Source organism: Symsagittifera roscoffensis, chromosome 3 (genome assembly GCF_963678635.1).
Source record: "Symsagittifera roscoffensis chromosome 3, txSymRosc1.1, whole genome shotgun sequence".
In the NCBI taxonomy this organism is placed as follows: Eukaryota; Metazoa; Xenacoelomorpha; order Acoela; family Convolutidae; genus Symsagittifera; species Symsagittifera roscoffensis.
In genome coordinates, this window is record NC_087064.1 from 49,848,234 (window position 1) to 49,866,175 (window position 17,942).

The 17,942-nt window shown below is 36.0% G+C and overlaps 1 protein-coding gene across 1 annotated transcript in view; it reads left to right on the forward strand.

Annotated features, from left to right (window-relative positions):
- The first annotated feature begins 1,942 nt into the window (after positions 1–1,942).
- The window catches only part of LOC134842685 (uncharacterized), a 101,057-nt gene continuing 85,057 nt past the window's right edge, over positions 1,943–17,942 (forward strand). The window contains exons 1-3 of the mRNA XM_063859138.1: positions 1,943–2,123; positions 2,927–3,050; positions 7,717–7,852. Coding sequence (XP_063715208.1) covers positions 2,081–2,123; positions 2,927–3,050; positions 7,717–7,852 — 303 coding nt within the window. The 5' untranslated portion in view covers positions 1,943–2,080. The remainder of the gene's footprint in view (positions 2,124–2,926; positions 3,051–7,716; positions 7,853–17,942) is intronic.

Sequence of the window (17,942 nt, forward strand, 5' to 3'; positions counted from 1 at the left end):
TTAAAAACAAAAAAACAAGAAAACAAAATTACTAGGCAGAAAGCAACAGCCGAATTATTTAAAAATGAAAGAACTGTCAAGCAGCTGAGTTTTCAAAATTTTTCAAGTTCTCAATGGGGAGCGAAACTGGTCTTGATTTCATAGCCGGTGATTTATACCTCATTTTAAAATTTCAATTTTCATGGTTGGCCTTACTTTTTTAGTTTTTTTTCAGTCCACAGAACTTTCCCTTCTCATTCATTTTGGTTAATTTTTTAACACTTTTTTTTCAGTTTTAAAAAATGTTAGGTGTAATAAAATTTTTTTTAAAAAAATGGTTTTAATTTTGAGATTTTTTGTAAAAATCAACTCTCCGCACGCCATATAAAGTATAAAGTGATAGAATGCGCTTCTTATACTCAATCAAATGTGGCAAATCAGCTTCCTTCAATCAATTTGGAATGATTTTTAGGACGGATTAAATATTCGCTTGTGCGTTAAAATCGTGGGTTATTTGTCGTAATCTGCATCCTTTTTAAAAGTTCAAAGACATCAACTTGAAAAAAAAAATGTGTGACCATTCAATTGAAGCTCATCATCAGTGTTTCGGTTGTCTAAAAATCAGCGGATGCAGAAGAAGCGATTGGAGTAGTTTGGATTGAAACTCTTCGCTGGAAAAGCTAAGGATACAGAAAAGTTTAGGTTGTCATCCTAATTTTTCTAAAAAACTAAAGAAACTCAATATTTGCACGAAAAAAGAAAACAACTAAGCCGAGCCTTAAATTTTTACCAAATCAATTTCAGACTTTTCAGGTAATTTTTTTATTTTTTTAAATAATTTTGACTTGTGTTTTTTTTTAATTTTGAAAAAGTTTAATGCAGTAAAAAAATAAAATGAAAGAAAAAAGTTTTCAATTTTAAGTTTTTCTGTAATGATTAACACCCCACACGCCACATAAAAACTAACGTGATAGATTATGCTCCTTGTATTAAATCAAATATAGCATATAAGCTTCCTTCATTTTGGAAAGACATGTAAGACGGATTAAGTCTTCGCTTACGGTTATAATCGTGCGTTTTTTGTCCCAGTTTGGCCAAAATGGCAATCTTTACACCCCCATAACTGCACGAAAAATTATAACAGGTGAGATAATTTTTTAATATTCAGCTCAGAACAAAAGTGTTTGTTGAAGGCTCTTTAACAATTTCCCACCCCCTTGGTAAAGTTGCAAATTTATATTGTTCAAAAATTGTTCACAAAGCTTTTTGCATATAAGAAATGTTGTAAAGTTTGATCACCTGTTCATGCTGACACGTTTTGAAGCAGATTATAAAAAGAGAAGTAAATTTAAATAGAGTTTTTTACATAAAGTTTCAGAAAAAAATTAAAGGGAGGTATCCGGAAAAGAGCCCTTATGATTGATATTTGAAAAATCTGTCGAAAATCGCTAGTTAAAAAGCCAAAAGTCTGAAGAAAAAAAACACTTCGTGCACAAATATTCCGTTAGTTTCGTTACAAAAGTCGGAACAATAAGGAGACAGTGCTTGTGAGATATTAGTGACCAGAAGGACAAGGGGCAAAATAAGCCTGCATACAGGCCATATGTTTGGAAAATTTTGTCTCTTTGTTAAGTTACCACAACAAGTTTTAATCATGGTGTAGTCTTGATAGTGAACCTTCGCCAATTTTTTGATTTCATCTTTAAACAGTACAAAAGCCTCATCGTTTTCTTTTAAAAAGACTTCCTTAAATACCTCAACGAGCTTAAGTTTAAAGCATAAAGCATCGTTTGTATAACTGTTTGAAACTGATGACCATATTATAAAACAAGATATGGAAGAATGGTTTGCAATTGACGTAGAGTTGAATATTTGCCCAAAGGTTTGAAGGTTTTCAGCATATTTACTAAATATGTTGAAAACCGTCAAACCTGGGGCAAATAATCAACTTTACGTCAATTGCAAACCATTCTTTCATATCGTGTTTTGTAGCTGGGCAATAACTTTATAGATTGGGCAATAACTGTCGCATCCAACCATTTGACCCGGCGTTTAATTGAAGCTTTGTCTAAAGGAGCATTGTCTAAATGTTTGTATTATAATGGCAGTGATTAACGCTCGAGCCTCCTACCAACCAAATAAAGGTTTGACTATTTTGTGAATTCGAAATTTTAAAGTGTGAATACTTGAAGTGGGTTTTGATGCAGTTTAAAACAAAGAAAGTAATTTTGATCAGACTTTCATACCTTGAGTTTCAGAATAAATCGAAGGGAGGGAACTAGAAAAGAGCTTTTTTGAATGATTATTAAAAAATTTGTCAAAATTGGCTAGTTAAAAAGTCCAAATTGATTTTCTGAGCTCTCCCAAGTCCTTTTAAAGATGCCATCTGCTCATTTTTTTGCCTTAGGCAAATTTTCAAAATAAACAAGCCAAAAAATCGCGTTTTAAAGCCCTTTTGGGAAAACTGACCAAAAAAAATTTGCGTTTTTTTAGAACGCGCTCCCATTCGAAATTGGCATAAATTTGGCCTTTTGAAAAATATAACTGTTATTCAGCCAGAATTGGATGTCCTGAAATAGAGCCAAAGAGTAGAACCCTGTGGTTAGGCAGTGGGTCAAATCCCTAAGGAAGGCATCTGCCCCAAACGCCTTCTCTAAATCCGCCTTGCTGTGCTATATTGCGAGACAAATCATTGAGTCCTTCAAAACAATATATCAAACCAACATGTTTCGCCCTATTTTTGAGGACTTTTTCAAAAACAAGTTTCCAAAAAAAGTGAGCGCGCCTGATATCACAATTGTCTTCAACAAACACACGGATGTATGGTCATTCTACTCAATCTTCAAGCAAGCATCTGATCCAAAAAGTGATCAGAAAGCGTTTTAATTCAAAAAATGTTACGCGTTCCAAAAATTCAATGATTGTAGAAAAATCATTTGTACTCTAGAAGATAGTAGGAGGAAAAACATGAGCCTCTATTCGATGGCGGCAGTTTCAGTGGTGGCTTGTCTGACTCTTTCCATTGCAATTGGCTGGCTCCTTAGAAAGGACAAACTTCCCGAACACAAAAGGTATCTTTTTCCTTACATTCCAGTGATTGCTTTGTAATCTGCATCCTTTTTAAAAGTACAAAAAACATCAAATTGAAAAAAAAATTAATGTGTAACCATTCAATTGAAGCTCATCATCAGAGTTTTGGTTGTCTAAAAACCAGCGGATGCAGAGGACGCGATTTGATTAATTTGGATTTAAAACTCTTCGCTGGAAAAGCTAATGATTTAGGAAGGCTTAGGTTTTTGTCCTAATTTTATTAAAAACAAAAAAAGAGTCAAAACTCACAAGTAAAATACAACTAATGCGAGCCTTAGTTTTTTTACTAAATCGATTTCAGATTTTTCAATTATTATTTTTTTTACTTTTAAAAACGTTTGACTTTTTTAAAACAATTTCGATTGAAAATGAAACAATTGACTTAATATCCTTCGTTGTCCAGTCGACAGTTCAAAAGATCAAACTCTTTGTGCTGTTCAAGAGAGTTCTTCGGCAACGTGAAAAACTTTCTAAAGATCTTCGATTAAATGGCCGAATATTATTTTGAAAAAGATCCTAGTTTTTTGTCCAAGCAGACCCTTTTAACTACTTTCCACCATCACATGACAAAGTGTAGTCGTCGTAGAGAAAGTGTGTAGTCGTGGGTAAGTTTTTATCAAAAAGTTTTTGTGCCCCATTCAGTGGCGTGCGCAGAAACTTTGATTTTCCGAGCTCTCCCAAAATAGTATAAAAACCATATTTTGTTGAAAAATCATTTTCTGAACCGCGGACAAATTTCTCCACAAACAGGCCAAAAAGGCGATTTAAGGAACTTTTTGGAATATTTCGACCAAAAAGTTAAGTTTTTTCGGCGCGCGCTCCCCGTCAAATTTAGTCATATTGGCGCCAAGGGCGCCTTTAGAAAAATTTGAGGTTTTTTCAGCAAAAAATGGATGTCATAAAGTTATACCAAAGATGGGACCCTTCGGAAAGTTTTTGGCAACAAGAATTTAAGCGGGGGGAGGCAGTAGGCCCTCTCCCCCCGGTGGTGAAGCGGGGAGCGGTGGTGAAGTGGTTACGTCTCCGCCTCTCAATCGAAAGGTCCGAGGCCTCTCAATCGAAAGGTCCGAGGATGTTCGAGGCCCACCATGATCCGTGCTCGTTGCTTGAGGGTGAAGCAACATTACCCAGCCCAAAAAAATTGCATTTAGTTCTTAAACAGGGGCACAACAGCGGTTCGCCGTGGTGAGCTGTACAGCTCTTGTGTTGGTCCTTTCCCCCGTGGAGCAATGGTCCTAAAAGATTATCCTGAAAAAGATCCTAGTTTTTAATCCAAGCAGACACTTTTAACTACTTTCCACCATCACATGAAAAAGTGTAGTAGTAGTAGAGAAAGTGTGTAGTCGTGTGTTAGTTTTTAACAAAAAGTTTTTGTGCCCCATTCATTGGCGTGCGCAGAAACTTCGATTTTCCGCGCTCTCCCAAAATAGTATAAAAACCATATTTTGTTGAAAAATCATTTTCTGAACCGCGGGCAAATTTCTCTACAAACAGGCCAAAAAAAGGCGTTTTTAGACACTTTTTGGAAATATTCGACCAACAAGTTAAGTTTTTAAGTTGGCAACAAGAATATAGGGAGGGGGGCAGTCGACTCTCTCATCCCCTCGACACGCTACTGACATCATTGAAGATATCGTTCCCTGAAATTAAATGGTATACCTCCGTTAAATTAAATAGTATTTTTCATTTGTTTTGGTATTTTTCATATTTTTCAAATGGTAAATTGAATGGTATTTTTCATTTTTTTCCGCCCTCCCAGAAAAATTAATTGATATACCTTCTATCAATTTTTGTTCAACGTCTGGACTGATTCATGAGCACTTACCAATTTATAAATATATGGACTAGTTTATGAGTCTGGTCTTTTTGATGAATTTTTATGTTTGGTGTGGTTTCTTTTTATTCCGTCAAAATTTTAGCATTTGAGAGATATTGGTATTTGAAGCTCAAATTACAAAAGATTTTTTAAATTAATTTTTTTTGTAAAGTTACATTCGTTTGAAAATGGCTAATATAGCCAATTTGGGATAAGTAAAGTTAGAAACACGCATAAAAAGCGAATAAGTCCAATCCAAATTGAATCGAATGAGGCAAGTAATTTAATCCTACTCGCATCCAGTTTCAATCTTTAATAATCGATTATATTACAATTTTAGTACCAGCCTTACTAAAATTGAGAAACAATCAATTTTAATCAATTAAAAATCGACTATAATCTCTCTTTTTAAAATCAAAATTTAATTAATTATAATACAATACTATTATAATTATAATACTTATTATAGAAATGTACTAGAATAGATCAGTGTTTGGGATTAATGGAATCCTAATTACTGACCAGTATTTGGGATCGCTTAAATCCCAAATACTGAACTAATTTGACGATTTGCTATGCGTTCGGTTTCCAATCACTCTCAACCTAATGACTCCAAATATTGGATATATTCCATATTTATTCCACTTTATTCCAGTTTTTGGGATTTCATCAATCCCAAATACTGACCAGTTTTTGGGATCGATGGAATCCCAAATACTGACCTAATTTGGCGATATGCTGTGTGTTGTGTTTCCATACACTCTCAACCTAATGACTACAAATACTGCCTTTATTCGGCGTTATGCTTCCAAATTCAGTATTTGGAATTGACGCAATCCAAAATACTGACCTAAATTGTCGATATGCTGTGTACCATACACTTTCAACTCAATGACTCCAATTATTGAAATTGTTCGGTGTTGTGTTTCCAAAATACTAAAAGATGACATCCACCGATTTAGGTAACCAATGTTTAAAGACTTGTTCGTGGATTCCGCTGACAATGGTTAATTCTTTGCTTTTAAATTCCGCATTGCTAAAGATAAGAATTCCAGCTCAGCTTTTTAATTTTTCATATGCAATTTCAGTATTGAACAAAATTCGGAATCCACTCACAGTTTGCGGAATCCACATACATTTTGCGGAATCCACTCACATTTGCGGAATTCAGAACAATTAACTATATTTGCTTGCTGCGGAATCCGCAACAAAACAAATGTGCCGACAAAATCTACGTTACAGGTATATGTAGGCGGAATCCACTGAATTTTTGTTTGTGGAATCCACTTACATTTTGGAACATATTTTAAGACTTGTCTCTGGAATTCAGGAACATACAGAAACAAAATTGTGCTCCTATCCAGTGCACAGTTTGTCATCGTAATGTTATTTATTCGTCTATTTTTCGATACAATTATAATCAATTATAATTGATTATAACCCATTATTTTTAATCAAATTTCTAAATCATTAGTTTTGCACAAAAATTCATTATAAGTGATTGTAATTGATTATAATTCCTTTTGTTTGTTCATTTTGTTTTCGAAGTTGCATCTAAATTGCTTATAATTTATGCTTTTTGTAGACGTTGGTTCCTATGAAAAATGAGAAAAATGTTTTCAAAGTTTTCTAAACAAAACAAACTTGTAAGGTTTTTTTTCTTTTCTTCCCCATTAGAGTTGTTTATGATACGTTAAGCGTTTTTAATCACCAAAACATCAGCAAATAGATTTAGTTTCATGGTTGACTCGGACGATTTTTTTTTCATCTACCGCGGGAACTTTTCCACTAATATGAAAGAATGTTTTTGAAAATTTTGTTTCCTGGTAAAACTTTGTGTTCAGATGTATCAAAGTGTTTAAGAGATCTCTCTTTTAAAGATTTTTTAAATTTTTTATTATTGACACAAAATTAATAACCCATAAAAAATATTTCGAATATTGTTTTGAATTGACAAAATTTTGGCAAAATAAGATAATATAATCGACTATTGTTGATTTTAAGGGTTTTTTTTGTAAGAACTATAATCAGTTGGAAAATATCACAATTATAATCAATTATAAATCCTTTAGACACCTAATTTTGGCAATTATAATCAATTGTAATTGTCAAAAAATCTTCACAATAATCCGTTATAATCGATTACTTACGCCTTAACTTGGATGCGGGTATTATCACGATAAGAGACGCTAAACACCCTCGATATTTTACATGGCTAGCGCTGGGAAAAATCAAGAAAAATTGAAGAAAAAATTCCTCGCATTATGTCAATTATTCAACCAAAAAATTGTTTTTCGATTGGCCTGAAGTGCAGTTGGAACCTTCAGGGCTTTGCCCTGATGTACGAGCAGTCTTGTTCTATAATTATGATGGCTTAAAGTATGATAACTAACGAGCGATATGTTTTTGCTTTACAGATTAAAGTTACGCGTAAGCGGAAGTTTAATCCGTTTAGAAATATTTTCAAATAATTGAGCTATTTGAAATCGCTATTTGCTATTTGCTATACGCTTTACTTATCGCTGTTTTGCTACTTGCTTAATAGCAGTCTTGTCTTTATCTCTATCTAAGTTTTCAAGTACGACACCAAAAGCGAGTAGTATGATCGTACTTTTGCACCTTTTGAAGTTGATTCAACGCTTTGGGTACCAGATGTGCATTTTAGTCATGTCGAACAACTTTCGAAATCCAAAAGCTCATTTTTCTTAATCATTTTCAACATTTACCCCACACTTTTCAGAACCTGTCATCTTTTGCATTAAAATTCATTTTTAAGAAATCATTGATTGTAAGTTTTGTACTCTTATTTGTTGAGACATAAAGTGTTTCAGTCATGTGCTCGGAATGTCGCTGAAAGGACACGACGATGCAAAGAACAAGATTGAAAAAATGCAAAGTATGGTCAGTCCGGATCAGCAGATCTTCTTAAGTAGTCTCAGCACAGGCTCGGAAGTTACAGTTGCCGAAGGTACGCCTTGCAAGATACATGAGTTGATGCTATTGCTATACAAACAAGTTGTAAAAAAAGAAAAAAGAAGTTAAGGCCGGATTGGCATGAACCAATACTAAGTATTTATATCTAATTATAATGTAAAATTATTATTAATTATCACACCACAAATCTGAATGATGGCAAGCAATGTTGATAAGCAAGACCACATGGCTGAACGTTAATGTTCAGTTGAAATGAATTTTTATTTGCGTTCAGTTCTTTCTCTCAACCAACCTTATTTAAAGATTCTTAGCAAATCCGTTCGGATTCTAGAAACAGCTAATAAGTTACGGTATGACATGGCGCAGTCAGCAGGATACAAAATACCTGCTGAGTTTTCCACACTTCTGGCAGAAGGCACCCCTAGATCCACTATTGGAAAGTTCAAAGTGGGCGGCGATGATGGAGATGGCCGCTTTTGCCAAAGTTGGAATAGAGGTAAGAAATATGTTAAGAGGAAAGAGGTTGAGATCACAGAGGCAAAAAAACTTTGAAGGGTTATCAGAAATCAAGAACAACGAGTTACTTGGAAAGATAAGGTAATAAAAAGCCAAGAAGAAGGCGTACTTTGTAACAAAATACAATGGGATGACGCAGACGCAAAAATCAGAAGCGACCCATTTTTATGTCTTAAAACAGAAGGACAGAGACAACTGCAACGGAAGAGACTAACCCTCGATATCCAAACATCATCTACCAAATAACTAATGCGAATACTAGATAGCATATTTAAAATCACACAAACAATAGCTTATGAAAAGTACATCTTTATGTGTCGGAAACAATGGAACAATGAGACTTTGGAGAGATTCCACGCGGATTCCGTCGAACTGGCATCACTGGCTGATTATGGGGATCGAGAAGACGAATGATTTAGATATATGTTCACGGCCCACATGTCCAATGAAAAGATTGCAGAAGAACTGTTGGCAGAAACCAGATCACCACAAGACGCTTACGAATATGCAATCAGGAGAGAGAAAGGTATCGAACACAGTAAATAGATGAAAACATATCCATTTGGAGCCCAATCATCCACAAACACACCAATGAAATAAGAACCGATAGGCTACATAGAACTGCGCGGGAGAGGTAAAAATCACAACGCTACGTACCAAAAGAACCAAAGAGGTCGGGGAAATCTGCTCGGTCGGAACATTTTTCCTCGGGGATTTTACAACCCACTGGGGCAACAAAACTATCAAACAAATCAAAACAAACCTGCGATATTTGTGGCAGGCAGTTTGGACCAAACCAAATGATCTAATGCCCAGCAACGGACAAAATCTGTACTAATTGAGCCAAACAAGGCCATTTTGCAAAAATATGTAATCAGCGAATAATATTTACATGCAAAAAACAGGCCGTCAACAAGACAAAGAAGACGAGGAGGATTCCATCGCAGCAGAAGACTATAACGAGTCGGTGGCTTATGCTGAATTCATGTCGACAAACTGTTGCCAGAAAATTCCTCAGGATAACGTTACCGTTCTGGCGATATCAGAAGCATCTGAAATTTGAAACTCAGCAGACATACAAAAAGAACATCTCCACGGACATGCAGTAGAAATAAAAGCACACTCCAAACATCTCTTCGCCATCGCATTTTCTGAACAAAAACCGGCCGAAAGACTACGGAAAATTGACCGTTCCGCAATAGATAGACTCATCCCACCGAAACCTTGCCTATTATAATGGGAATCACATTGTTCCAAAAAGGCGACTAATCATTTCGGTAGAATCCGGAGTATGGATAATCCAATCGACTCCGTTTTATCATCGTAGACGACCAGAAGTAAAAATCTTATCGTACCCAACATCTTACTAAAAATTGGTATCAAAATTGTAAGACAAAAACAATCAGATATTCAATATTCAAGAGAAGAAAGAAATTTCCGACGAGGAACTAAAGTAATATGGTAGCTTCCAGGATCTTGCATGAGAATCGGGAAATCAACAAATCACGTAGTGCGAATTCAATTGATACAGAATATCACTCCGATCCAACAAAAAGTTCGAGGAATAACCATTCATCTACGAGAAAGAGTAAAAACGGTACTGAATAAACTAATCAATAAAAAACACATCAAAAAACTAGATAAATGTTCCGAGCAACAATTCATCAGCCCGAACGTTATAACGGTCAAAAACGTTCAAACAGGCAAAATTGCGCTGGATTCCAAAAAAATGAACAAATGCATACACAAAAACAGAGACCAAATGACCAATATTGAATTTTTATTGGACAACATCCCAAAAACCATCAAGGCAGACAACACACAGCAAACCGTCTTCATACATCTCGACTTGCTATACGCATATTCACGAATCCCTCTGGATAAACAAACAAAAGACCAATCCAATTTCAGCTTGATAGGGGGAAAAGCGACAGGAACAATCCAATTCCAAACGGGATTCTATGTTCTCAGGGATATGCCGGAAGAATTCCAAAAAGCCTTAGATCTCACATTAACGAATTGTGAAAACACTTTTGCTTATCTTGATGACATACTGATTGTAACAAAGGGTTCTAAAGCTACAAACAAAAAACTATTTTATAAGGTGCTAGAGAAACTGAATGATGAAAACTTAGGAATCTCTCTGGAGAAATGCAACTTCGCACGCGAACAAATTGTTTGTTTGGGCTACAACATAAGTAGCGAAGGTGCAACGCCACTACCACAAAAAACAGGAGAAAAACTCAAGATCTCATCCTCAAAAATATCTAAACAAGTAAATTTTCATGGGTCTTTCCAAACCCTTCCAAACCTCGCCGAAATTTCCGAACCTCGAAGAAACAGCATCCACATTAAAAACACTGCTAAAAAACTCAGACAATTACGAAACATTCGAATGGAAGCCGGAACAAACATCCGCCTTGCAAAATGTCCTAAAACTCGTATCTGAATTTACTGAAGACAAATATTTCAACCAACACTTAGATACTTGATTAGTTTGCGACGCCTCTGTATTTGGGCTATGGTCTGCTTTAGAGCATATTACAAACACAGGTTGCGTCGTAATAGCATACAGGTCAAGATTTCAAAACTCATTAGAAGAGAAATATGCGGTAAACTTACTAAAACTATCAAGGGTCGTTTGGGACATAGAACACTTCAAATACTATCTTTACGGGAAAACTTCACAGTAATTACAGATCACCGGGCTTTGGTAAGCTCGCTGAACGCCAACAAATCATCAAAGACTAGTAAAAGCAGGCTCACTCGGTGGAACGATAGATTGATACCATTCGCATTCGATATCTCACATTTAGCATGAGCAAAGATGGGACTAATTGAACATATGTCTAGAAACCCGCTAGGATTAGCGCTATCCCCAGCGATTATGATGAGAAATTTAGTGTGGCGTCATTTTTTCCCCATCGGCTGATCAATATGCGCATGGATTAAAAAAAGGAACGCAGCGGTTCAATTGTCAAGTCAAGGGAACTTCAAACTTTCCGAACATAACAGAAGCGGTCGTCCAACTCAGAACGAAAACAATCACTCGATCAATTGCACTCGTCAGAAGCAGCAGACAAACTTGAAAAGTAAATGAAATCTTGTCTATTTCCTCTCAACCCTAGAGTCGCGCAAGACAAAATGAGACGACGAAACAACGAAACTTAAAACCATATAGGGGAGTTATACCTGACACTGCCCAGACCAGAGGAGGAGGCAGTTCGTCAACATAACCCCCAGAGGACGTAAACCCAAAATAACATGGAGAGGAGAGTCCGATGGGAAGAAAGTCTATCAGACCCATGCTGGCATAGAAGGACGCAAACAACAAAATACAAACGGCAGATATTTCAATCCACGACAACAGTTCCTTCATAACCAACAACGAACTCGCCACCGATAATATAAAACGCCACAGAACTGATTGCAAGTAGAAAAGTTACCGAAAGTCATATTCTTGAAACATACAGCAGAGCAAAAGACAACTTGAAAGGGGGAAAACACCGAACAACACCCGACTGGAGGAGCAGCCCGAACAATAGCAAAACAGATACCCCCAATAAATCTAGATAAGCATAAACAAAAGAAACTCAAACGGAATCAGAGAATAGAGAATCCACAACACAAACTACAAAACTACAAATGTGCAACAATATGCAAACCCAAACAAATTTCAGAGTGGGGTCAACGAACAGTACGAATACTGTGTAAGTAGAGTTGACCCCCAACAAGTCGAAACAGAAAAGACGTCGCCCAACGAGGCACCACCAACAACGTCGATTAGCCAATTCGAACTTTGCAATGAACTGATTATGTCAGCTATAACAGAAAGTACAGACAAAGCCACCACAATGGCAACCGAAAAAGATACACCCCTCCACAGATGGAAATTAGAAGAACTCGTGGGGGTCAATTTTCTTGCCACAGCCACTCGAAAAGACAAAACCATTAAATTCATAAGAATTTTAGTCCAAAAAAGAGATTGGGAGCCGCTTCCACTCGCAAACGGCGATAACTGGTTCGGCGTTTGAAACAGACTGAGCGTCAAAGAAGACTGCATGCTCATAGATTAAAGGATCATCATCCCAAAGCAGTCACGACAGATCATCTTTTAAGTTTACATCTGACAGAAACGAGAGCGGCAGCAATGCTGGACTTGAGTGAAAATATCTGATTTCCGCACATCGTCCAAATGTCTCAAAAACGCCGACAATGAACATAGCAAGGTAAAACACTTAATCCAGCCATAGTAAAATCACAGTCATTCCAAACGGAACCGGCAGTAGAATCAACGGAGAAAGTCCAAGCGGCCTCTTCCGGATTAATCAAGGACGCAGTTGACAAACGATCAAAAAATTTTCCAGCTAAAATGGTTTCAAATACAACGGCAGACAAAGTTATTGAAATCATGTGACGAAACAAATCTACCAATGGGGTACCCGAAAATTTATGTGCGACCAAGAGCAAACGTTCCGAGCCGAAATTCCAACTTGTTGTAAAACCAACAACATCAAAGTTGTTTTTGCCCCAGTAGATGAACACAGATCAACCGGGTTCGTGGAACGGTTGATTTGAACACTAATGTTAGGGGTCATGCGGGTAGACGGCAATAACATTCCATATAATATAGCTTCACACGTCGCCGAAATAAAAAAAACACTAAGATTAACACCACATAAGACAAGATAAATTCCAGTTTCGAAGCCCATATGGGCCGAAAGTCCAGCTAGCCATTATGAAACATATCCACATCTATCTCACCGAACAATTAAATTTGGGAAAACGCAAAACACGTTGGTTCAGATTGAAAAAACCTGATGTATCCGCCATTTCAGCGAGAAATTATGCACGACCTTCAGTGCTGGTCCGAAAACGAAGTCAAAATCACGAAATGACCACTGAAAAATTTGCGGGAACCATTGAACTTGTCCCCAAAAAGAGGGGGATCAGCTTCGACGAAAAGCAACACAGGTCTGAAAACACGATATGCACTAACTAAGGAAAAGAAAGCATTGAACCTAAGATAGAAGTGAAAACAAGCACATACAGCAGGAAAACAGCAGGACCAAAAAACAGTCCGTATCGCTTCAAACATTAGGGACCTTCGAGCAGAAATACAAAACAATAGATGGTGAAGTTTTAACTTATACACAACACACAGCCTGCTTTCAAACAAAGGGAAAACAGCCTCGCCTACTAAGAAATAGTGGTTTCGCATTTGTACCGAACCCAAATTGTACGGACCATGCAGACCCTCACCGGTTACTTACTATGTCGCGTATAAATTGGCTGGGAAAGCAGAAGCAGAACCATGCTTACGTTTTTTAGACTTCAAACAACCAAACGCTCATCAACATGAAATGTTCATGGAGGACGTAAAGACGGGATTGCCCGAGAATATAACTCGGAAAGAACATCAACAAGGGAAGAAGGAAGTAGAAGCTACGGAAGCCAATGATTAGAAGCGTAATGCGAAGCCAAAAAGAGGAAAGATGACGGTCGGCAAACCAAATTCCAAAACAGCAAGGGGAATGACGACAGCGCCACCACAACCTTCAGCAAATGCGGAAACGATAAGGAAATCCTCTCGGAACCGACGGGCCACATTAACATCGGCATTGAGAAGCCCAATACCGATTAATGCTATCAGTTCGCCTAAAAGTTTATCGATCGAGTCATCGGAACAGAAGACCAGACAATCAGACAATCCAGGCAACACGAATTTAAAACATTTTATGCAAGAAATAGGGTTCAGACAAGACTCCCTTGTCGCCTAAGTTAAGTTTCTAGAAACCTCAAACCTAAGATAAAGGATAGTGAAATAACCAAAATAATTGACCTGACCTCCCCGATGGAGAGCCCCAAGAAAACTGCCACCATAAACACATCAAATGATGAGACAAACACAACGAAGAACACGAGAAGGTGCACGAGGAAGAAGATACTCAGATAACAATAAACTCAGGAATCGTATTAGCGACGAAAGAAAGTACGATGACCACAACACAATCAAAAGAAGCAATTGAAGAGAAGGAACAAAAATGATGAGCTGAGCAGTCCTACAAGGAATATAAAGCTCCAGTCCTATAGGGACTTAAATATTCAAAATTTGGTCCCATGGGGACGGTAAACTCAGTTTATTTTGCTTAAGGTCGAAATGGTCGGATTGGTAAGAACCAATAATAAAAATTTATATCTGTTTATGATGAAAATTTATTACTTTTTGTCACATCATAAATTGGAATGATGGCCTTGACAAGCAAGACCACATGGCTGAACGTTAATGTTCAGTTGAAGTGAGTTTGTGTTTGTGTTCAGTTCTTTCTGTCAACCTTATTTAAAGATTCTTAGCCAATCCGTTCGGATTCCGGAAACAGCTCATACGTCACGGTATGACAGTATTGTCAGTCAGACTCAGCACAGGCTTGGAAATTACAGTGGCTGAAGGTACGCCTTGCATAACACATGATATGATGCTATTGCTGTCCAAACAACTTGAAAATAAAATAAAACTGAAGTTAAAGATCTACTAAACAACCTCCTCCTACCCTATGGCATCTAAAAAAGAATCCTCGAGTCGAGATTTTTCACCTAATTTGAAGCAAAGTTTAAGCGGTTGTTCGACGATTACGCTCAAAATGTTGCTTCACAATGAGCGGTTTGAGCGGTTTTTCGGTTGTTTACAAAAAAACGCTCGAAAACTGCTCAATTTTTGCGTGGTTTTTTGGGAGGTTTTTCTGGATAAACCGCTCAAAATTTGTTCAAATCTTGTGCTGTTTTTTTAGATAAACCCTTCGTAAATATTTCAAATCTTGCTCAGTTTTTGAGCGTTTTTTTTCTGTAAACCGCTCAAAACCGTTCAAACCGATCATTATGAAGCAAGATTTATAGCGCAATTGTCCAAAAAAAACGCGCAAAACTCTCACTCAAATCTTGCTTCAAATCAAAAACAGTCATCAAATTAACAACATCAACGAATTACAAACAGCAAATGTTACTTTAAAACTAGAACACTTTTGGTTATATTTTGAAATTATCAGGGTTTTTGCTTGCAAAACTGTAAAACAGTTGCAAATAGCACGAAAATAAATGTAAAAACCAAAATAAAGGTAAAGTGGAGCTGCCTAGAAGAGCATATTTGCTGATCATATACAGGACCGCCATGAGAAGGCCTGCACATGGTCCCAAAAAGTAAGCAATTTCTTTGGTGGTAAGGACAAAATCGTCACTATAAAGACAGAAAGCTGAAAAATATCCAAATGAAACACTCAGTTATCAACAAACTGAGAGTCGTCAGTTTTTCATAGCAACTAATCACTTTGCTGGTGAAAATTTAAATTTTTTTTTCTGTTTTTTTTTCAAAAATTTGTTACCATTTTCACGAATCGACTGTTTCGAAGAACGAGAAAAAATCGGCAAAATCTTTTTAAAGAAACACTAAACACAATCGCTGTTTGAGAAATGAGGGATATACAACTAATATTGAAGCGTATAAAGTACTTCATACCAAAAACATTAAATAATTCACCTCCAAAAACTTGAACAAAACTTAAAAGCAGATAAGTTTTATATTAAAGGCTTTTGATGTTCTTGAAGCAATCCAGGCCAATCATCAGACTCATAACCTGCTTCGCTGTGTATTTTTTCTGTATACATTGATTTTTGGCTAAAATATGATCCAAACAAAAAACACTGAATTCGAAGTTCTACCAAAATTTTTTGGAATCGCTCGCACAAATCGAGTGTCTCAAAGAAATAGCAAAAACAAACGGCAAATTTTTAATAAGATACACTAAAAACATTCTCTGTTTGGGTAAAGAGAGATAGATGACTAATATATATCACCTCCAAAAATCGAAATAAAACTTTAAATCCGATGCGTTTTCAGTTAGAGACCAGAAAAGCCGTTTGATTTTTTTGGAGCCACCGGAGCCAATCATAAGATTCTTGAAATTAAATGATTTTTGCATATAATATAATTTTTTCAAAGATATGATCCGAAAAATAAACACAAAACGAAGTTTTTTCAGATTTTTTTGCTATCGTTGGTACAAATCAACTGTTTCGAAGAAACATCAAAATCGTTCGCCCAAAGTTTATATAGACACTTTGAGCACAGTATATATTTGTGAAATAAGAGCTATAAAGTTGATATTGACAATTACAAAAAAATGAGCTGAAAAAAATCTTAAAATTAATCAACAAAATTTGGAAAAAAACCTAAGCCAGATGTTTTTTTTTACCAAAAGACCAAAGGTACAATTTATTTTTATCCGAGAAATCAAAGCCATTCATCGGGCTTCCATGATTATGGTTTTGGATTAGAATGGTTTTGGTCGGCATTTTTTTTTGCTATAATAAGATCCGAAAAAAAAACACTGAAAACGAATTTTTCAGATTTTTTGGTACTGTTTGTACAAATCGACTGTTTCAAAGAAATATCAAAAAACGGAAAAACTTTGCATTGACGAAAAACTTTGCATGTTTCAAATCATCAGGCCCTGAATGAGCTTGACTCTAAGTGGCTTTGGTCTACTTTTTTCTTGCTTTCTCCGGACTTTTTTTGTATCGTTTGTACAAACGGGCATTTTCGAAGAAAAATCTAAATTATATTGCTAAATATTTTACAGACGCACTAAAAACCATCTCTGCCAGGGGATGAGTGCTACATAACTAACACTGAAGCGTATAAAGTATAAAGTCCTTCATCTCATAAAATTCTATATACTTCATCTCCAAAAACCGGAGCAAATCTTTAAAGCAGATGCGTTTTAACTAAGAGACCAAAAAAACTTTCAATAATTTTGAAGCAATCCACGCCCATCATTCGGATCAAAACCTGCTTCGTTGTATATTGTTACTGTCTACATTGCTTTTTGGATAAAATATGATCCAAAAAAAAACACTGCAAACTAAATTCTCTAAAAATTTTTGTTATCGTTTGTACAAACCGAAAAATCAAAAACAATCGACAAAACTTTAGATAGATACACTGAACAAAAGGTTTTTTTCTCACAAAAGACGTATTTATTTTGCCTCTAAAATTCGGAATAAAATTTAAACATAATTTTTTTAACTAAGAGGTCAAAAAAGTCAAAAAAGTCAAAAAATTTCGAAGAAATCAAAGCCAATCATTAGTCTCTGAATCAGTTTGACTCTATATGGTTTCGGTCCTCTTTGTTTTTGACTAAAATAAGATCCAAAAAAAATCCAGAAAATTTTACAAAGTTTTGCATAGACACATCTGTTACCGTCTTGGTTTGGGAAAAGAGAGCTATATCACTGATATTGAAGTTTTGAAAGATCGTTAATCTCAAAAATTGTATATATTTCATCACCAAATCTCGATTAAAACTTCAGACCAGATGTGTTTTCACTAAAAGACCAAATGAGTCATTTGATCTTTTTGGAGCGACCGATTTGAATCATCAGTCTCTTAATCAGCTTGACTGTAAACGGTTTTGGTCTACTTGTATTTCTTGCTAAGATATGAGTAAAAAAAACGGAAAAATAAGTTCTCCAGACCTTTTTTTGTATCGTTTGTACAAACCGACATTTTCGAAGAAAAATATTGATTAATTGGTTTCATCTTTTACTTCATCTC